The sequence below is a fragment of the Sapajus apella genome, unplaced genomic scaffold, assembly GCF_009761245.1.
Source record: "Sapajus apella isolate SASKATOON/1434 unplaced genomic scaffold, GSC_monkey_1.0 scaffold102, whole genome shotgun sequence".
Taxonomy (NCBI): Eukaryota; Metazoa; Chordata; class Mammalia; order Primates; family Cebidae; genus Sapajus; species Sapajus apella.
Window position 1 is genome coordinate 7,395,413 of NW_022437042.1, and position 22,175 is coordinate 7,417,587.

The 22,175-nt window shown below is 37.4% G+C and overlaps 1 protein-coding gene across 7 annotated transcripts in view; it reads left to right on the top strand.

Moving 5' to 3' along the window:
* The window catches only part of STAG2 (stromal antigen 2), a 133,993-nt gene that overhangs the window by 57,787 nt on the left and 54,031 nt on the right, over positions 1–22,175 (top strand). For 5 of the 7 annotated variants that reach the window (XM_032258441.1, XM_032258444.1, XM_032258445.1 and 2 more), the window contains exons 2-5: positions 5,513–5,652; positions 8,799–8,877; positions 14,467–14,631; positions 21,306–21,402. In XM_032258441.1, the coding sequence (XP_032114332.1) occupies positions 5,609–5,652; positions 8,799–8,877; positions 14,467–14,631; positions 21,306–21,402 (385 nt within the window). In that variant the 5' untranslated portion in view covers positions 5,513–5,608. Of the gene's footprint in view, positions 1–3,884; positions 4,423–5,512; positions 5,653–8,798; positions 8,878–9,502; positions 9,626–14,466; positions 14,632–21,305; positions 21,403–22,175 lie in introns of those variants that run through there. The other 2 variants (XM_032258446.1, XM_032258442.1) reach the window with 2 other exon arrangements.

The window sequence follows — 22,175 nt, forward strand, 5'->3', positions numbered from 1 at the left end:
AGGAGTTCAAGATTTGTCTGAACAACATGGTGAAACCTTGTTTATACAAAATACAAAAAAAATTAGCTGGGCGTGATGGTGCTCACCTATAGTCCGTGGATAGTTGGACATTTCGGTAATTCCTATTTTTAAGTGTTTGTATTATAGTGATGGTGGCATTTTAGAAGGGTGTATATGTTTCCTGGATGTGATCCTTATGTATAGAAGTATGTGACCCTTTTGGGAGGAGTGTTAAGATAAGTGTATGGCATATGGTGTGTGAATTTGCCAACTTTCAGCAATTGAATATTTCTGCATTTTTAGTGAGAGAATTAACATACTAGCTACTTAAATGTCCCCCTCCCCTGTGATCTCCAGTAATATTTGGATTCTGAGGAACCTTGTTAGTGATGGCTTTGTTGGTAACTTTTTATTTTTTGTTTTGAGACCACTTGGGATTGAATTAAAGACCTGTTCTGTTTTGTTTTGTTTCGTTTTGAGACAGTCTTACTGTGTTGCCCAGGCTAGAGTGCAGTGGTGCCATCTCCGCTCACTGTAACCTCCTCTTCCCCGTCAAGCAATTCTCCTGCCTCAGCCTCCCAAGTATCTGGGACTACAGATGTGTGCACCACTGCACCCGGCTGATAGAGAGAGAGAGAGAGAGAGAGAGAGAGAGAGAGAGTGTGTGTGTGTGTGTGTGTGTGTGTGTTTTAGGGATGGGGTTTTACCATGTCGGCCAGGCTGGTCTTGAACTCCTGACCTCGTGATCTGCCTACCTCAGCTTCCCAAGGTGCTGGGATTACAGGCATAAGCCACCGAACTCAGTCCCTCAAGACCTTTAAAACAATAATTCTTTCAGAAAAAAAAAAAATTAAATGATATCAAAGAAAGATATTAGGATGTTCTGTGTGTGCTTTTATTTTGTGGGGGATACTTTTGATGAATGTAGCAAGTCATTCTTTTTTAGAGTTGCAAAGATGCAAGCATGACCATAATTTTTACATGCTTGTATTAATATGCTGTAGTAACAGGTTTCTGACAGGTGTTTCTTATTATTGAATTTAGCTTGTAATCTAAACTTTGAGGAACAGGCCATAAACATATACTAATTATGGATAACCTGAAAAGTTATGGTGATTAAGTTTCAGCTTTTGGGTCTGTTTATATTAAAAGCAGTGTTACTTGAATTTAATGTTTAGAATTAGAAATACCTGATCATCTCTTACTTTTTAATTTAATAATTAACAGCCTTTAATGGCAGCATATTATGCATGTGAACGTATATTTACTTTAATATGTATTGTTCAGCCTATCTGCAAATGGAATTGTCTGGTTTTCTGTAAGGAGAAGCAGAAGCTGGTTGTTGCTAGATAAGTTTTTTCCCAGAAGGAAAATAGTGATTGAGACTTAATGCAGATTTTACTTCTGCGCTTTATACTCTAAAGCTGTTGGAATGTTAACTCTTTTATGGTAGGTATAAAAATTGGTACATATGATAAAAACCTCAAAGTTTTTTCCAGACACTAGGTGAGAGCTCCACCTTGTGATCTTTGAGCATATTTTTTAAAAGTTAATAACCTACAGTAGTCCAAAAATTTTGTGGTGAGTTTGATTTTTAAACTCATGCTTTTCTTTGAGCATTACATGTTTTTATAGTTTTGGGGGTTAGCCGGCTGAAGTCAAATGGTATTAAGCACATTTGAAGATACTATGAATTTGTTAATGTAAGTCTATGGGGGAAACAAATTGGATGGATGGATGGATGGATTGGCAGAGTCTTACCCCACTGCCCAGGCTGGAGTGCAGGGGTGTGATCATGGTTCACTGCAGCTTCTACCTCCTGGGCTCAAGCAATCCTTCTGCCTCAGCCTCTCAAGTAGTTATAGGACTATAGGTGTGTGTCACCATGCCTGGCTGATTTTTAAATTTTTTGTTGAGATAGGGTCTCATTACGTTCCCCAGGCTGGTCTCAAACTCCTGGGTTTAAGCCATCCTTCCGCCTCAGCCTTCCAAAGTGCTGGGATTGTAGGTGTGAACCATTGTGCATGGCCTGCAACTTATGTTTATATGCAGCTGTAGACATTTAAAATAAAGATAGAAAGATTCTTAGCTCTTCATGTAGATTAAAGTTTACATTTAAAAACTCCTAATCCCAACTCATCCATTGGGTTCCTTCCCTTCTAAATTACAAAGCAGCTTTAATATTTGTAATTTTTGTTGAGCTATGTAATTTTGTTGAACTGTTTCTGTGGCAAATAAGTCATTTAGAGAATGGCTAAAATAGTAAAAACTCGGATACATGGAATTTAACATTCTTATATTTAATAATATTAAGTGGCAAGTAGGTACATTCTAGTAGAAATAATACTTTCACATTTCTTAACAGGTATTATGAACAGGGATCATTGTTGTCCTGTTCACTAATGTATTCTCATTGCCTCAGCATTGCATTTGGCACATGGTGGATACTTTTACTTGGTTGGGTGAATTTTCAATATTTAGAAACTTAAAAAAAAAATTGTATTTCATTAGGATAGGGAACTGGTCAGTTCAATAATTTTTCTGTCTATTAGACCCTGACGTAAGATTTTTTTTTCTTTTAAAAATGTATGTACCTGGTTGGGTGCGGTGGCTCATGCCTGTAATCTCAGCACTTTTGGAGGCTGAGGTGGGGTGAATTGCTTAAGCCCAGGAGTTCAAGACTAACCTCAGCAACATGGTGAAACCCTGTCTCTACAAAATAAGAAAACATTAGCTGGGCCATGGTAGTGTGTGCCTATAGTCCCAACTACACAGGAGGCTGAATTGGGAGGATCGCTTGAGCTTGTGGAGGTCAAGGCTGTAGTGAGTTGTGATTGTACCACTGCCTTCCAGCCTGGGCGACAGAGTAAGATCTTGTCTGTCTGTCTGTCTCTCTTGATTTTTTATATACATATTGCACATGTGCGTGTGCGCACACACACATGCACGCACGCATGCATCTTGTCTTGAGAGACATATCTTACAACTTCAGTTTTGCTTTTGTGTTTGCTTTGGTTTCTAATTACAAAATACATGTTAGTATAGCCTGTGATTTACAAAATAATTTGAACTGGGAAGACTTTTTTCTTTTACACTAGAAATTAATTTTGTGCTATTTAGAAGAATCCAGTATGTCATACAGTATTCATTTTATTTAGTATTCTCTGCTTTTCAGAGCTGATGCATTCTTTATGTTCATTACCTGTGATTCCTTAGGTAACTATATTTAAGAACTATCTTTAAAGTCTTCTTAGAAACTATATTGAAGGAAAGCAGCAACTTTGGTTTTTATGAAATGCTCAGAGAGACAGATACAGCAAGGATCACATGACCACTTTATTTTCATCTTGCTGTGTAGATGACCTGACCTGTTTGTTAGAGTTTATTAGTTCTGTGCCTGTCCAGTTCCTTTTAAAGAAACAAAATGGTTTTCTTTTATAAATAAATTATCATGTTAGGAGATGAATATGTGTCCTATATATGATGACAAACTTCAAAAAAGAAAACATTAACCAGATGTGTTAGCGAGTGCCTGTAGTCCTAGCTACTCAGAAAGCTGAGGCAGAAGGATCTCTTGAGCCTGAGAGTTTGAGGGTACAGTGAACTGTGATCGTGCCACTGCACTCCAGTGTGGGTAACAGGGTAAGGTCCTGTCTCAACAAATACAAGATTTTAAAATTTCTTTATGTTCGAGACAGAGTCTCGTTCTGTCACCCAGGCTGGAGTGCAGTGGCACCATCTCATCTTACTGCAGCCTCCACTTCCCAGCCTCAGCCTCCTGAGTGGCTGGGACTACAGGCGTGCGCCACCACATCCGCCTAATTTTGTATTTTTGGTAGAGATGGAGTTTCGCCATGTTGGCCAGGCTGGCTCGAACTCCTGACCTCAAGTGGTCTGCCCACCTCGGCTTCCCAAAGTGCTGGGATTACAGGCATGAGCCAACTGAGTCTGGCCAAAAACAAGATATTTAAATCTGAGTATCTTTTAGGCAAAAATAAACTCCAAGTGATGGTATATATTATTTGATTATTCAGGATTTAATTTGTGGGTTATTCATTCTTGTTTCTCCTGTTACCTCATTTGTTATTTTGCCGTTCACAAAACATAAAATTAATATTTTGCTGTTTTAGCTTAAGTAAAGTAAGCTAGGAACTGCAATGTTTTGAACTTTGTATATTAATTAAATATTAACCATTTATGATGTGTTCTAGAGGTATAAAGTTATTAAGAAAAATTGAGCTGTTTCTTGTGTGATGTCTAACCTACTGGGAGAAATCATTAGGAGCTTGTCAGTATGTTATATTTGAGCATTTAGTATTAATTGGATATGTTTAACCTTACCTGCTTTTTCTTTAGGTGGCCACCGCGTACTAAATTCACTTGGGAATAAAAGAAAAACATAAAGAAAATTATAAGAGAAAGGTACACACAAGACTAAGAGCTTTAGACTTAAGCTTCAGTCTGTTTTCTCCTTTCTTTGGTCTTAGGTTATTTTCTCATTTAGGAAATGCATCCTTGACTTTCAAAACATAGACATAATACCCTTTCTATCTGCCATTCTTGCATGTACTTTGGTCAAAAATGGCATTTATCTGTTGTTCATATGACATTGACGTTTAAATTGATCCTAAGTTCCTTGAGGGGGTGGAATAGGTCAAATCTAACATTGTTTTCTCCTTCTCTTCTCGACACAGTTTGTTATTATCATGAAGTGATTATTTATTTAATAAGCCAGGCTTTGGACTGTGTTTCCAGGGTAGGAAAACCCGTTTTTAAATTGTATCTCAGGTGTTTTTTATTAGCTCTTTTTAACTGTTTGTGTATGATATCAATGAAAGCCTGTATTTTCAGGCATCTCATATTCTGGTTTAAGTTCTCATAGGGATTTCAGAACCAGCAAGAGTCATATCCTGTTCCTATTTAGGATGTATTGATGTTTATGTACATAATGCCAGGCAGAGAATCACAAGAAAATTTAAAAACAATCGTTTTACTAGCTTCTTTTTTTCCTGTGTGTTATTACTATGGGGCTACAAGTGTTACAACAAATCCATATCTAAAATAAGCAGTCAAGGCCGGGCATGGTGGCTCTCACCTGTAATCCCAGCACTTGGAGAGGCAGAGGTGGGTGGATTACCCGAGGTCGTGAGTTCGAGACCCGTCTGGCCTACATGGCAAAACCTCATCTCTACTAAAAATACAAAAAATAGCTGTGCGTGGTGGTCTGTGCCTGTAATCTCAGCTACTTAGGAGGCTGAGGCAGGAGATTCACTTGAACCCAGGAGGCAGAGGTTGCAGTGAGCTGAGATGGTACCACCGCACTCTGGCCTGGGTGACAGACAGAGTCAGACTAAGTCTCAAAAGAATAAGCAGTCAAATGCAAGGGAATGAAATCCTTATTTACTAAAACACATTAGCAGGCACTGGGGAATTAAGCTTTTGAGTATGGATATCCTTTTTCAATATTTTTGGTGTGTTTATAGTAAATAATGTCATTTTCCCCCTTTTAAAGGAATTGTCTTAGAAGAAAGAAGCAAGCCATCATTTTACCCACGTAAATATATGAATATATTTCTGACATTGAGGTGTTCCAGAAGATGATAAAGAAATGATAGCAGCTCCAGAAATACCAACTGATTTTAATATACTACAGTAAGTAAATTGCAGTCTGATAATTTTTAAATGCTTGTTTATTCCACAAAATGGGGAGTGCATTAACTTCAGTTAAATGTCCTTCTGCTTGAGAAGATCTGATATATAAAATAGCTTGTATGTTTTGCAAGAGTTTATATCAGCACTCATCAAGGTTCTGTAATAGTAATCATTCCATTTTTTTGTTGCTGTGTTTTAAATTTATCTTTTAGTTTACGTGCTGCACAGTTTATTATTTTTTTGTTGTGTAGTTCTGAGTTTATGCTTGGTTTTGCAATAGCAACTGTTAGTGAGGAATATGTACCACGTAGTAGTAGTAATATTTAGGATGTAATGTCAAATTTCTGTTAAAAAATCAAATGATGATTGCAGAAACCAGTTACATGTATATTGGTCCATAAAGTGATTTCAACATAGGTATCCTCTTTACTCTCAACTAAACAACTAACTGTACTCCTTATCAGCTTTTATTCTAATAATTTCTTGGTTTTGAATGATTTTGAACTACTCTATGTAACAGTGATTTTCATACTAAGCTACAGTTTCATGAGTTGCCTCAGTGAAAAGTGAACTTTTAAATTGCCTGTGAATCCCTTTATTTACCCACCCCCGCCACTGTATTTTTTATTAGAATCTTTATTAGACTTGACTTGAAAAGAGAGCTTACTTGCTAAAAATTTTGAAAACAACAGACCAATACTGTTGTACATAATGGCAGCCAGCGTCTACTTTGGGTTGTATGTGGATTTTTATACTTTTAATAATTTTGTTATCTTTGGTGGAGATTATGAGGCTTCTGGGACCTCATACATTCAGATTCCCACAAAACAGCGTTTTTAGTGAGGATTTTATGTATTCTAAGTGTAATATCTTTGTAAAAGTTAATTGTTACCTTTGTTAATATTAAGTGTTCACTGTATACAGGATGTTACATTCGATTCTGTGAGGAATTAAGTTAGGTACTTCCTGCTGCCTTTATGAATTCTTTTTTTTAAAGATATAAAGAGAAGATTATGAAGTTTCTTATATACTTGATTAGAGACTATTAAAAAGGTTTGTATTATGGGCTAGACTGTTGACTGTTAGAATATCTCAAATAATTAGGACCTGAAATAGGATAATGAATAAAAGGGAATTGATGTTATAGGGGTAGAACAGAACCAGCATTTGATTAGGCATGTGGGTTGGAGGGCACAGTAAAGGAATGGAAGATTCAGTCGTGTGATAGATGACTCATGATGTTTCAGATCACTGAATGGTTAACACACTATGTTTAATAAACGTAAATGTTATTTCACTTAGGTTAAATTTTGTTCTTTTGATCTTTTTTGTTTTGTTTTTAATTTTTGTTCTTTTGATCTTAAAAACACAGGGTAGCATTGAAGAATGGCTTAGGAGAGTATTTCTTTTCTGGTTGGGAGTATTTTAGACTTCCATTCTGATTACTTAAGCTTTCTTCAGAAGGTTTTTCAGTTAGTAACCAAATCGCTAGTGGTTTACTCTTAGTTGGGATAGTTTGGAGATGAGTATTAAGAGTATAATTGAGCCCTTCATTACTCTGGCAATTGGAGCATTGTGAATATTTTCTGCGGACTTAAAGCAGTTACTTAGCTCTCTAAGAGAACTGGTGTCCCACAAAAGGCTTGGGAAGAAATAAATATTATTTGTACATCAAGATATTTTAAATTTTCATTTTTTTTGCAAGACCATATAGACACGTGAAAAGATTATTGATGACAACAATCTTCTTAAGATGTAGCAGGCATAAGCTTCAGGGCTAATATTACAGTAGTCATTCAGTTTTTGGTGCAGTAACTTGGGAATGGTATTTATTACAGGCCCTTACCTCTCAGCATTGTAGCATATAGTTAGGATTGCCACCACCTTCCATACAGTGTTTAAATTACTTTATAGGTAAGTGCTATAAATAGTAATTTTTTTCCTGTTAGCATCTTAATCATTATTTTAGATTTATGAAGTGGTCCTATCTCACAGCCTCTGCTACCTCATAGCCTCTGGGCAACTGGTTATTGTAGCAATAAAATGGAAATAGAAGAAATCTAGATTGAGAATAAGAGTTTTATAAAGATAGCCTTTCACTTTGATTCCATTTATTTTAAGCAAAGCTGGTGCTAGGTTTACACATTTTGGATGGAAAAACCTTTATCTTTTATGGATGTGGCTCAATTCTAAAATCCAGTGTGACCCAAATACTAATATAAGTATGCTTTGCTTTAAGCATTTAAATGAGAGTATGTTACTACTATTTAGATAGACCTCATGTTTACTCATATAGAAAGTATCACACATGTTTATTTAAATCAGTCTGCTTCCATATGTTTGTAAGAAAATCCAGTTTATACAAACTAGCCTTACCCCCACCCAGAACAAGGGACAGTTGTTTAGGACTGTAGATTCATATGTTGGAGATTGTAGAGAATTTAGAGATTTCATACTTTCCTGCATATACATTATTTATATATAAGAAGATTGAGGTTGTCACTTATATAAGATCCACAGTTACTTAGTACCAAAACTGTTCTAACTGTAGCTCATCACCTCTTTACTTCATAAAGGGTATTGATCACTTAGCATAATTCCCTAGTGTATTTCAGATGATTTAGTTTATAAAAATGTTTTATAAATACCCTTTCAGAAATGCATGTTTTGTATATTGACTCACCTAGATATATAAATATTTTTCGAGTGAGGTAGGAGAGGTCAGAGGATCCATAATGATAAAACTCCCTAATAAAGTTCCTCCAGTGCCTAGTATTAAAATAGTTTTTACTCAGCACTATGGTCTTTGAACCAGAAAATGGAACCAGCCATTACATGGAACACCACAGTTCCTAGGGTTAAATTTTGAGACCCACTGGATTAGTTTTATACTTTGATTAAAAATTAACAACAATGTTTAGATATTTGTACTTTAGATTTTTTTATAGTTGTTTATATAATCTTGTGTGTTTGGTAATGTGCTATAATATGATATTTTGGGGAAACATCTTAATTACTTATAATGCTAATATGAAGTTTTGTAATGAGTTAACCAAGCCTTTATTTTAGAAAATCTGGCAAAAATTAGAAACTCAATATAAATTTCTAAGGAAGGTTTTAAATTATTGCTTATCTTTCTGTCACAGGGAGTCAGAGACACATTTTTCTTCTGACACAGATTTTGAAGATATCGAAGGAAAAAACCAAAAGCAAGGCAAAGGCAAGGTATGTATCAAATATGTGACTTTATTTTTATTCTTAAGATCTCTCACACAGATTTAGGTTATGTCTCAGATAGTTTAGTCTTTTAAAAATGGCTTTTTAAGGGGGTGGAGGCTGACTGGTATGGTAAGCCTTCTGAATAAATGTGGTCCTTTTGTCTTCTAGACCAGATAGCTTTTGGGATCTCTTTACGCTGCTGTAAAGTTGCAATTACTACTACTACTACTAATAATAATACATCATTGTTTCCGGTAGTTTATTATGTAAGGCACAGTATTTTAAGCAAAATGCAATGTTCTGTTGGCTTTATTTTTGTTTTCCCACAAGTAATGTAAAGCAAAGCAATCTCTTATTCTAAAGCACTCTAAAAATGTAACATACAACATTTTAAGGCTAATGGGTTACAATTGACAGTAGTTTTACTCTTTGTAAGTAATGTGAAAGATTAAAAAATAACAAAGTTAAGTTCTTAGTCATTACAATGTAACTTTAGAATATGAATGGGTTGGCCTGAGGACTGCAGATAACTTGGCAAATGGTTAAATTATTTTGTTGTTTTGGAAAGTACATTTGACTCTGCATGTGTGTAAATACATTATGCATAAGATAACTTGTTTTTGTTGTTCAGCATTTGTTTTTCAAAATGAATTTTGGATTTATATTGTCTCATGACATACTTTGAAAAAGTCTTAACAATACAGAAGTTTACGATGACCAAAGTGAAATTTTTCCATAATCCTATCACCCAGAGGTAATTTATTCTTTAAACATTTTGATGCACATACTTTTATTCATACACCTATGTATAAACATGGATATTACATTTTATTTAATTGGAGTCATAATATGCAAACAGTTTAATGTGCTTTTAAAATGCAGTGTTATGTTATCAACAACTTTCCTGTAAGTCAATGTAAAACTCTGTAACTTTTATTATTTATTTTAATTTTAAGATAACATTTATTTATTTATTTTTATTTTGGAGATAGGGTCTCACTATGTTGCCTAGACTGGAGTGCAGTGGCTGTTCACTGGCACAGTCATGGCACACTACAGCCTCAAACTCTTGGGCTGAAGCAATTCTCCTGCCCCAGCCTCTCAACTGGACTACAGGCCCCACAGTCTTGTGCCTCCATATCTGACTTCTCTGTAGTTTATTTTTTGTTTTTGTAGAGATGAGATTTCACTATGTTCCCCAGGCTGGTCTTGTACTCCTGGGCTCAAGTAATCCTCCTGCCTCAGCCTCCCGAAGTCCTGGGATTATAGGTGTGAGCCACCACGCCTGGCCATTCTGTTGTGATTTCTAATGGTGGCACTGACATCACATTTAATGTATGGGACATTATTTAATGCTTGGAATATTTTTTGAGTGCTCATAATTCATGTGTATCATAATTTTGTGTGCTGTCTTATTTCCTTAAGAATTTGTGAGGGGGATATGTATAGAAATGTTAATTTATGGCTATCCAAAGATAACCTTTATTCTTTTGGACAGTATACATTAACTCATTACAATATCATTTTTTCCCATTAACCTACTTTTGCCTTTGATTTAATTTACAAGTTTGAACAAGATTCTTGGTGGCACCTGAGTAGAGGACTCTTTAAAGTTTTTGTGCTACAATTTGGTTATGGTTATATAGCTACTACTGTGGGTGAGGTGTTGGGACAAATCAAGGATTTATTATAATAATAGCAACTGAATTTTGACACTATACTATGTATGTTCCATGTGTTTCACATTAACAGTTTCACATGTTAATCTAATATTTGAACAACTGTGTAGATGAGAAAACACCATTATTTTATTGGTAGGAAACTGAATTCCAGAGAAACCCAGAGGTTAAAGGATTTGAGCTCAGGTCTGTGCCTTTAAGCCTGTATGTTATACCACCTCCTAAAGTCTTCATGTAGAAAATTTTTTTCTTTCCAAGATTGTACACAGGTTAGCATATTTGCTTCTTGTGTAATACTTTCTTTTTATTATCACTCCTTGCACATTTTTTTTTCTAGCATGGCCTACCCGTTCTGCCATTTTAATTGTCCCAAATTGTTTTTCATACTGACAGGGACTATTGAGTCATCTAATAGATAAACTACAAATATATAGCTCCATGTTAGTTAACATTTTATATTTTACTAGTGTACTGTGTTATAGTTGATTTTTCTTTCAACCTTGTCTCTGAAATTCCTTTTACTGGGGACGAAAGCTTTTTATTGTACAATTAGGCATTAATGAATTAGGTTCACAAAGACTGAATCTCATTTACAGAATATAGCAGTCCCTGCTATTCTCAGGGATACATTTTAAGACCCCCCCAGTGGTTGCCTGAAACAGGGGATAGTGCTAAATCTTGCATATAGTACATTTTTTCAATATGGTAACCGAAATGGCTAGTAAGTGACTAATGAGCTGCGTGGATACCCTGGACAAAGGGATGATTCATGTCCCGGGTGGGATACAGCAGAATGATGAGTGATTCTATCATTTGGAATGGTCTGCAATTTAAAACTTTTGAATTGGTTATTTCTGGAAATTCCTACTGAATATTTTTGGACAGCAACAGACCAAGGGTAACAGAAACTAAATAAAGTAAAACTCAAGGGAGGACTACTGTATTGTAACTTAACAAGTAATATGTTTCAGGTGTTGGGAAGGGATTTGAAGTAACTGTTAAAGAGTCGAGTAGTTTTGGACTCCTGGAGGAAGAAGGGACCCTCTAAATAATAAAGTACATAAATACCACAGGCTTTCAGTGGAAAGAAATTTGTAGGCATGGCTATAGATCAGAGATGCAAAAACTATGGCTTGTTTTTGTGCTGTCCAGGAGCTAAGAGTAGTTCATATATATATATATATATATATAATTTTTTATTTTATTTTATTTTATTTTTTACAGGGGCAGGGTCTCGCTCTATTGACCAGATTGGTTTTGAACTACTGGCCTTAAGCAATCTTCCAATCTCAACCTCCCAAAACTGGGATTACAGGCATGAGCCACTGCTCCCAGGCCTGTTTTTTTGTTTTTGAGACAGAGTTTTGCTCTTGTTGCCCAGGCTGGAGTGCAGTAGCGCGATCTTGGCTCACTGCAACCTCCGCCTCCTGGTTCAAGCAATTCTCCTGCTTCAGCCTCCCGAGTAGCTATTACAGGCATGCACCACCACCCCCAGCTAATTTTGTATTTTTAGTAGAGACAGGGTTTCTCCATGTTAGTCAGGGTGGTCTCGAACTCCCGATTTCAGGTGATCTGCCCGCCTCCGCCTCCCAAAGTGCTGGAATTACAGGCATGAGCCACTGTGCCTGGCCCAGTCCTGTTTGTTTGCTTATTTATTTATTTATTTATTTATTGAGACGAAGTCTCACTCTGTCACCCAGGCTGGAGTGCAATGGCGTGATCTCTGCTCACTGCAACCTCCGCCTCCCGGGTTCCAGCGATTCTCCTGCCTAGGCCTCTCAGGTAGCTGGGATTGCTAGCATGTGCCACTACGACCGGCTCATTTTTGTATTTTTAGTAGAGATGGGGTTTCACCCTGTTGACCAGGCTGGTCTTGAACTCCTCACCTCAGGTGATCCACCCACATTGGCTTCCCAAAGTGCTAGGATTACAGGCGTGAGCCACCATGCCTGGCCCTGTTTTTATATATATGTTTGGAGATGGAGTCTCGCTCTGTTGCCCAGGGTGGAGCACAGTGGTGTGATCTCGGCTCACTGCAACCTCCACCTCCTGGGTTCAGGCACTTCTCTTGCCTCAGTCTTCTGAGTAGCTGAGACTACAGGTGCATGCTTCCATGACCGGCTAATTTTTTGTATTTTGGTAGAGATGGGGTTTCACCGTGTTGCCCAGGCTGGTCTTGAACTCCTGAGCTCAGGCAGTCCGCCCACCTTGGCCTCCCAAAATGCAGGATTACAGGTGTGAGCCATGTGCCAGGCTGTTTTTATATTTTTAAATAGTTTTAAAAATAAAGCATATGCTACAGAGAGACTGTGTGTGGCCCACAAAGCCTAACATATTTACTATATAGTACTTTACAGAAAGTTGGCCAGTGCTTGCTCTTTAGATCATAGAGATGTGTTGTTCTAAAAGAGGCCTTTAAGAAGCCACCAAATCCACGGGCCATAATACCTTTCTGTAAAGTATTTTAATTCAACCCTGACATTTGAGAAATGAGGACTCTGAGTTAGGAAATGGCTTGTTTTCTTAAAGTATAAGAGCTGTAGTAGGTATTTTTATAGCTTAGGCAGATAGGGAAACTTTTCACTGATTTTTTTGTTTTTTGATGCCCCTACCCTCCAATACTGACAACTTTTGTTATAATGGGCTTCTTTTCCATAGTTTTCATTAATTGAATTTTCTTTCTTTCTTTTCTTTTTTTGAGGCGGAGTTTTGCTCTTGTCGCTCAGGGTGGAGTGCAGTGGGGTGATGTCAGCTCACTGCAACCTCCCGTGTTCAAGCAATTCTCCTGCCTCAGCCTCCTGAGTAGCTGGCATTACAGGTGCCTGCCACCATGCCTGGCTAATGTTTTGTATTTTTAGTGGAGATGGGGTTTTGTCATGTTGGGCAGGCTGATCTCGAACTCCTGACCTCAGGTGATCTGCTTGCCTCGGCCTCCCAAAGTGCTGGGATTATAGGCATGAGCCACCGAACCTGGCTAGTAATTGAATTTTCATGATGAATAAATGTTAGAGGGAGGCCTAGAACGAGAAGAAGATTGATAAACCTACTCCTACTCTTCAGAATTTCTTGTTCAGAGCACTGCAGTGATTTCTAAGACTAACAATAAAAATAAAATGTTGAACTGAGAATAAGGTACATATTTGATAACGAGTTTGGTTATTCTTGCTGCCCACTTCAATATGCATCCAAAAGCTGCATAAGAGAGTAATATAAAACTTGGAGATAGCTACCTTGATTTACTGTGCTCTTGGGATTTCTCTGATGATACTTGAGAGAGATTTTTGCAGTGTTTTTCAAAACTTTCTTGATATTTTGAGGGCTTTTAATGCTGTGTTTTTATATTACTTTTCAAAACAGATTCAAATCTGTATTTGTGTCATTGTTTCTGTTGGTCTTCCTACCAGATTAAGATTCATGTAAGATTAACTGAGCTCCTTTTAACATATATTTTTTCGTTTTACAGTGATAATAATAGCTGGCATTTTTCTGACTTTATTATATCCTGGCTATGTTTCTAAGTACTTTGTGTTTTTGTTATCACAGCAACCCTATGAGGTAGGCACAGTTTTATCCTCACTTTACAAATTAGAAAAACATCACTGAAACATAGTGTGGTTAAGTAATTTGCCTAAAATCACTCAGCTGATAGTAGCAGAAATTTACACCCACAGAGTCTGTCTGCTTGCAGAGGCTATGCTTCTAACTACAGTGTCATGTGAGACATGGTAGTACACATGAAAAAGTGGTCACGACAAAGAGGCTATCACAGTCATCAGTTTGTTATAAGTGGATGGAATTCTTTAGGGCAAGTTTAAGCATGTTATAATTATGTACGCTATCAGCTGCTTCTACTGTAGCTGTGTTTGAACTCTCAAGGATAGTGATATAGCTTAACCACCTCCTATTTTTTATGCAGACTTGTAAAAAAGGCAAAAAGGGCCCAGCAGAAAAGGGCAAAGGTGGAAATGGAGGAGGAAAACCTCCTTCTGGTCCAAACCGAATGAATGGTCATCACCAACAGAATGGAGTGGAAAACATGATGTTGTTTGAAGTTGTTAAAATGGGCAAGAGTGCTATGCAGGTAAGATTGATGTTGTTCTTCCGAGTTCATTTGTACTTTTTAAACTTTATTGAGTTATACAGAGTGTAGCCCTGATTTTTCTAATTGCATCTTATTTATTTATTTTTTGTTTATTTTTGTGGGACAGAGTCTCCCTGTGTCACCAGGCTAGAATGCGCTGGCGTGATCTTGGCTCACTGCAGTCTTTGCCTCCTGGTTCAGGTGATTCCCCTGCCTCAGCTTCCCGAGTATCTGGGACTGTAGGCACATACCACCATGCCTGGCTGATTTTTTTGTATTTTAGCAGAGACAGGGTTTCACAATGTTGGCCAGGATGGTATCGATCTCCTGACCTGGTGATCCGTCCACCTTGGCCTCCTAAAGTGCTGGGATTACAGGCGTGAGCCACCATCCCTGGGCTTCTAATTGCATTTTAAACATACACTACTTACTAGAGAAAAAAAAAACAAATTCATCAGTAAGCTCTTGGGATGTATTTCTTTATATATAAGACTTTCAAGCTGTCTCTTGATTCATTTTCTGCTGCATTTTTTTTTGAGACAGAGTCTTGCTCTGTTGCCCAGACTGGAGTACAGTGATGTGATCTCGCCTCACTGCAACCTCCACCTCTCGGGTTCAAGCAATCCTGCTGCCTCAGCCTCCAGGTAGTTGGGATTACAGGCATGCACCACCACACCTGGCTAATTTTTGTATTTTTAGTAGAGATAGTGTTTCACTATGTTGGCCAGGCTGGTCTCGAACTCCTGCCTTGGTCTCGAAAATCTGCCTGCCTTGGCCTCCCAGAGTGCTGGGATTACAGGCGTGAGCCACCATGCCCAACTCATTATTTTTTTAATGGCATAAAGTAAAAAAAAAAAATTTGGTCAGAAATATGCTGATGTAAACCATGGCTATGAGGTCTCAATTTGCCCTGAATTTATGTAGCTGCCATTAAAATATGAAGTCTTCTACCCATGTTGAATTCCTGGTTGAGTGATGTAATAGAATTACTGTCTACTTTAATAAATTGAATTATTTTGGTCCGTGTTGTCTATTACAAATTTTATTATTTGTGCTTGTTTCTTAGAAGAATAAAATGTTGGAGGCGTATTCATGTCAAATCATTCAATGTTTTCTCTGCATACTTTTATGACAATAGTAACATTTAAGTTTTCTAATGTTGGCTAAACCCATATGGTTTTAAAAAGTGGAATAATATACTCAAGGAATATGTATACTTAATAACGTTTGAATATAATTTATAAAAGCTACAGGAAATAGTTTTTTTTAAATTTCAACTTTTAGATACAGGGGTTACATGTACAGGTTTGTTATATGAGTATATTGCACCTAGGAAATGAGCATAGTATCCAGTGGATAGTTTTTCAGTTCCCACCCCCCACCCCATTAGTTTGCAGTGTCTATTTTTCCTGTGTTTGTGTCCACGTGTGCTCAATATTTAGCTTCCACTTACAAGTGAGAACATGTGGTATTTGGTTTTCAGTTCTGCGTTAATTCGCTTAGGATTATTGCCTCCAACTCTACCCATGTTGCTGTGAAAGACACAATTGCATTCTTTTTTATGGCTGTAGGGAATAGTATTTCTTCATAGAAATAACTTGAATTAGTGATGGGTACACATGAATGGTTTTCTGAGAACTAGCCATTCAGGCTTTTTGTTAATAAAAACTGAAACAAAACCTTGTTTAGAAATATACAATTAGCTTAATATGTGTGGTTTTGTAAATAAAATGTATCAAATGAGACTAACAAAGAACAGTTTTACATGTAAAATATGAAAATACCTGTTAATTTTTTGAGCTTTCACCAATTTTACAGAGCAAAGAACTTAAAAGGTGCCAGATTTACTTATACCATTCTAATGTGCCTTTGTTTATCCATTTATTAATGTTTGCTTGTATATTATTGTGATTAGAGTATGGATTCTTTTTCTTGTTTAATGTTTTAAATTACTGTTTTGAATATGTTTGGCTTTTCAAAAATAAATAATGTCTTATTATATTATTGTGCTATGATTTATTTCGTCATTCCTCAATTTTAAAAATTACTTTTCTCTCTCTAGTTCTCCTTTTGGGTTATTTTTATCAAGAGGATAAATTATTTCAGTTACATTATATTGCATTTAATTACTTTCCCTCTTATTTTTATATTATACATTTTCTCTGTAATATTTTGTTCTAAGTAGTTAAATGCATTAACTTTCTTTCTTCAGCTGTCTTTTTAACATCAGTGTCCTTAGTCCATTTGGGCTGCTATAAAAAACCAACATAGGCCAGACGTGGTGGCTCAGGCCTATAATCCCAACACTTTGGGAGGCCGAGGAGGGTGGATCACCTGAGGTCAGGAGTTCGTGACCAGCCTGGCCAACATGGTGAGACCCCGTCTCTACTGAAAATACAAAAATTAGCCAGCCGTGGTGGTGGGTACCTGTAATCCCAGCTACTCGGGAGGCTTAGGGAGGAGAATCTCTCGAACCTGGGAGGCGAAGGTTGTGGTGATCTGGGATTGTGCCATTGCACTCCAGCTTGGGCAATAAGAGTGAAACCCTGCCAACAACAAACAAACAAAACACACACACAAAAAAAAACGAATATAAACTAGGAAGCTTATAAAAAATAAACTTATTTCCCACAGCTCTGAAGGCTGGGAAGTCCAATATTAGGTGCGTGCCAGATTCATTATCTGGTAAGGGCCTGTTTTCTTGTTCACAGATGGCATCTTCTCACTGTGTCCTCACATAGTGGAAGGAACAAGGCTTTCAGGGGACTCATGATTTAATTGCCTTCTATAGGCTTCACTTCTTAATACCATAACATTGGTGACTACAGTTCAAGATATAGTTTGAACATACAACTATTCAGACCACAGCTATGAGAAATCCTGACTCATGGCCGTGGCTAATTAGGCTATTCCATTTTTGTCTAAAAATGAATATTTTCCTTAATTTTTATGTTGCTTAGGTTTGTCATATTAAGATTGTACCTCTTATCTGTGCCATTTGGGTTTTTTTTTCTTTTCTAAGGTAGGGTTTCACTATCTTACCCAGGCTGGACTTGAACTCCTGGGCTCCAGCAATCCTCATGTCTCAGCCTCCCCAGTAAGTGGGACTACAGACACATGCCATTGCGCCCAGCTTGTTTTTTGTTTTGAAATGTGTTTCCCTCTTAAGAGAGAATGTCTGCAGTATCTATCTCTTCATTGATTTCCTGGAATCTCTTCCCCAGTTCCATTTTGCTATGTGTGTTCCCACTTGTGTTACCCTTTTAAGACCAAATTTGATGGAGGAAGTCCTCTATTTAGAAACTTCCAAGGGTTCTTTCTTACCTAAAATTTATAGCCCAGATTTCCTTATGCCATATTTTCTGTCCTCCAGTCACAGTGTATACTCTGTCCCTAGGCTTTTCTTTTTGTTTTTATTGTTGTTTGGAATAGTTTTCTTTTACTCCCCCTTTGCATATCAAATAGGACTGAGTGAATTAAATGTCACTCTTCTAAAGAGCATTCTCAGACACTGTCTACTACTTTTCCTTTCCAATGTGTTTTTTACTCTTTTCATTGTATAGCGCTTATACTGTGCCTCGCTTTGATTCTAGATTGCTAATTCTTTAGTCAAGGATCATGTATTATTCATTATTTTTGCATTGTTAGGATACACCTATCTCAGTTATTATTTGAGACAAGGTCTCACTCTGTCACCCAGGCTGGAGTGCAGTGGCGTGATCTTGGTTCACTGCAACCTCCACCTCCTGGGTTCAAGCGATTCTCGTGCCTCAGCCTCCTGAGTAGGTAGGATTACAGGCACATGCCACCATGCCCAGCTAATGTTTTTAGTACTTTTTGGTAGAGACAGAGTTTCATCATGTTGGCCAGGCTGGCTATCTTAGTAATTGTAAGTGAGAGTCAATAAATACAAGACTAGCTGTTGGTTTAAAAGTAGTTGTTACTGTTTAAGAATGGAGAAAGTATGTAGATGCCCCCTAATTTTCTTACATAGCAGATGTTGAATCTTGCTACGTAAGTTCTAAGCATACAATTTGATTAAAAATTTTAAGCATATTTCAGTAGCTCACATTATTTTTATTATTTTTTTACTTATTTTCCTAGTGTAAACTCTACTTGATCTTCATGAATTACTTTTTAATGTGATGTAGTATTCTCTTTGTAAGAGTTCATTGAATATTTTGTATCTTTATTGATGAGAGTAGCCATTGTTCCAGTTATCTGTTGATGCATAACAAACCACCCCAAACTTAGTGATGTAAAACAGCAATCATTTTATCATGCCTAATGATTCTTTGGGTCTGGAATTGAGACAGAACTAAGTGGAGATGATTTGTCTCTGCTTTATTATGGCTAGGGCCTTAGCTGGGACCACTTGAATGCTTGGCAGTAACACAGTTAGGGACTATAATCATTTGGAAGCTTCTTTACTCATGTTTAATGCCTAGTCTGTAGTGATACGAAGGCTGGGCTTAGCCAGAACTGTTAGCTGAGTACCAGCAAATGGCCTTTGTGGCTATGGCTTCTTACAGTATGGCTTTTGGGTTGGAGAGAATGTCCTGAGAGTACTGTCCAGTTTGCCAGTGCTCCAAGAGACCGGTGCAGTTTCTGCCTGGCATTCTGTGACCTAATTTTGGAAGCATCACTGCATTTTGTTCTAGAGAAGATGGCATAGACTCTGCCTCTTATTGGGGAGCAATGTCCAAGAATTTGGGGCCATGTTTGAAAACTGTCACCATCCCTATGATATATTCTTTTGCTGTTTATTGCCTATATCATATTGGGAAAAATATTGAGCACATTTCTTTCATAAATTATGTTGGTTAATGTACACTAGCTGTTCTAAATACAAAAGAGTAGAAATTAAGTAAAGTTTTAGAATAATTCCAGTCAGTCTATCTGAACAAGGTATTTCTTTTTGTTTTTTCATACTAGCTCGTTAGTAGTAGATCCAAATGAACCAGGTATTTCTTAGATATTGCCCTTCCTTCCTTCCCTCCTTCCTTCCTTCCTTCCCTGCTTCCCTCCCTCCCTCCCTCCCTCCCTCCCTTCCTTCCTTCCTTCCTTTCCTTCCTTTCCTTCCTTTCTTTCCCTCCCTCCCTCCCTCCCTCCCTCCCTTCCTCCCTTCCTTCCTTCCTTCCTTCCCCCCCCCGTCTCTTTCTTTCTCTCTTTCTCTCTTTCTTTCTTTCTTTTCTCTCTTTTCTTTCTTTTCTTTCATCTTTCTTTCTTGACAGGCTTTCACCATGTTGGTCAGGCTGGTCTTGAACTCCTAACCTTGTGATCTGCCCACCTCGGCCTCCCAAAGTGCTAGGATTACAGGCATGAGCCACCGTGCCCAGCCTTTTCTTAGATATTTCCTTGATTTATCTTTATTGTGTAATCATAGTATCTTTTTGGTCTATTAAATTCTACATTTTTTAGTCATTGTTTGTACCTGGATTTCCTGTTTATTGGTGTATAACTTAGAAACATTTCCCTCTCCCAACCTTTTGTTTTTTACACTAGCTCTTATGATCTTGATTTTATTTGCTCTATTTAAAAAAAAAATTTTTTTTTTGAGACAAGAGTCTTGCTCGGTCACCCAGACTGGAGTGCAGTGGTGCAACTTCGGCTCACTGCAACCTTCATTTCCCAGGTTCAAGTGATTCTCCTGCCTCAGCCTCCTGAGTAGCTGGAATTACAGGCATGCACTACCACACCCAGCTAATTTTTGTATTTTTAGTAGAGATGGAGTTTCACCATGTTGGCCTCTTGAACTTCCTGACCTCGGGTGATCTGCCTGCCTTGGCCTCCAAAAGTGCTGGGATTACAGGCATGAGAGCCACAGCCCCCGGCCTAAAAATTGTTTTTTTTAAAAATCAGTTTTGTGGTTGCCTCTCTCACCTCCAAAGAAATAAAGTACTCCTTTTATTTTTTAGTTCTAGCCTATTTTCTTTTTTAAGAAATAAGCATATTGAGATATATTGACCATACTATAAAATTTACTCTTTAAAATACAAATTCAGAGTTGCACAGCCACCATTACAATATAGTTTTAGAATATCTTTATTATTATTATTATTTTTTGAGATGGAGTCTCTCTCACTCTGTTGCCCAGGCTGGAGTGCAGTGGCATTATCATGGCTCACTGCAACCTCCACTTCCTGGATTCAAATGGTTCTCCTGCCTCAGCCTCCCGAGTAGTTGGGATTATAGGTGTGCACCACCACCCTGGCTAATTTTTCTATTTGTAGTAGAGACAAGGTTTCCCCATGTCGGCCAGGCTGGTCTTGAACTCCTGACTTCAATTGATCCACTCACCACTGCCTCCTAAAGTGCTGGGATTATAGACATGAGCCAGCACACCTGCCCTGTATTGTCTTAATTATTTGAAATCCTCCCCTACCTTTAATGTCACTAAGAAATAATAAGTAATTACACTTGATGGAATTGATTTCCATGGTTAGTTTCCACATTCTTTTCAATGCAAAATAAATAGAAGATTGATATGTCATTTTGTGTTATCAGACAATTGTTTTACTGAATTTGATTATTTTATTGTTAAAATTGAACTTTAAATTTCAATATGTAAGTATTTATATTAATTTAAAGTATTATGATACTATATAACCTTGAATTGATTTTGAGAAAATTGGAAGAAGCTAATGATTTTATTTTTTTTCCCTCTGCTGTAGTCGGTGGTAGATGATTGGATAGAATCATACAAGCATGACCGAGATATAGCACTTCTTGACCTTATCAACTTTTTTATTCAGTGTTCAGGCTGCAAAGGTAAGATATATTTATTTTTAAATCAGCGGCTCTCAAATAGTCACATCATTGTTCCACCTAGAGAGATGCTGTTAGCACTTTACATGGAAAATAATGCTAAGGCATTATTTGCATAATATTCATACAAAATTTGTAAGGAAAAAAAGAGTAAAGGACAAAATAAGAAAGTCTGTTGATAAAGTTATATTCATATGTGAAAGTTATCTAAAAACTTAGCAATTTATAAAGGTTATGTTACCTTTTTTTCTTTTTTTTTTTTTTTTTGAGACGGAGTTTCACTCTTGTTACCTAGGCTGGAGTGCAATGGCGCGATCTCGGCTCACCGCAACCTCCGCCTCCTGGGTTCAGGCAATTCTCCTGCCTCAGCCTCCCGAGTAGCTGGGACTACAGGCACGCACCATCATGCCCAGCTAATTTTTGTATTTTTAGTAGAGACGAGGTTTCTCCTTGTTGACCAGGATGGTCTCGATCTCTTGACCTCGTGATCCACCTGCCTCGGCCTCCCAAAGTGCTGGGATTACAGGCTTGAGCCACCGCGCCCGGCCTGGTTATGTTACTTTTATTAGATATATTTCCCACTTTTTCAGCATCTGGTTTTACGAACAAATAAATGGATTAAGAAGGGAGGAGGAAGATAAAGAGATACAGATTCAAATGACAGGGAATTAGAAAGTGTAGGGAGTTAAAAAGTGCCATGAATAACGGTAAGTAAGCAAGCAAGTACCTTATTTAACATAAGTAGGTTAAATAAGGTATTAATGAAATTGCCATTT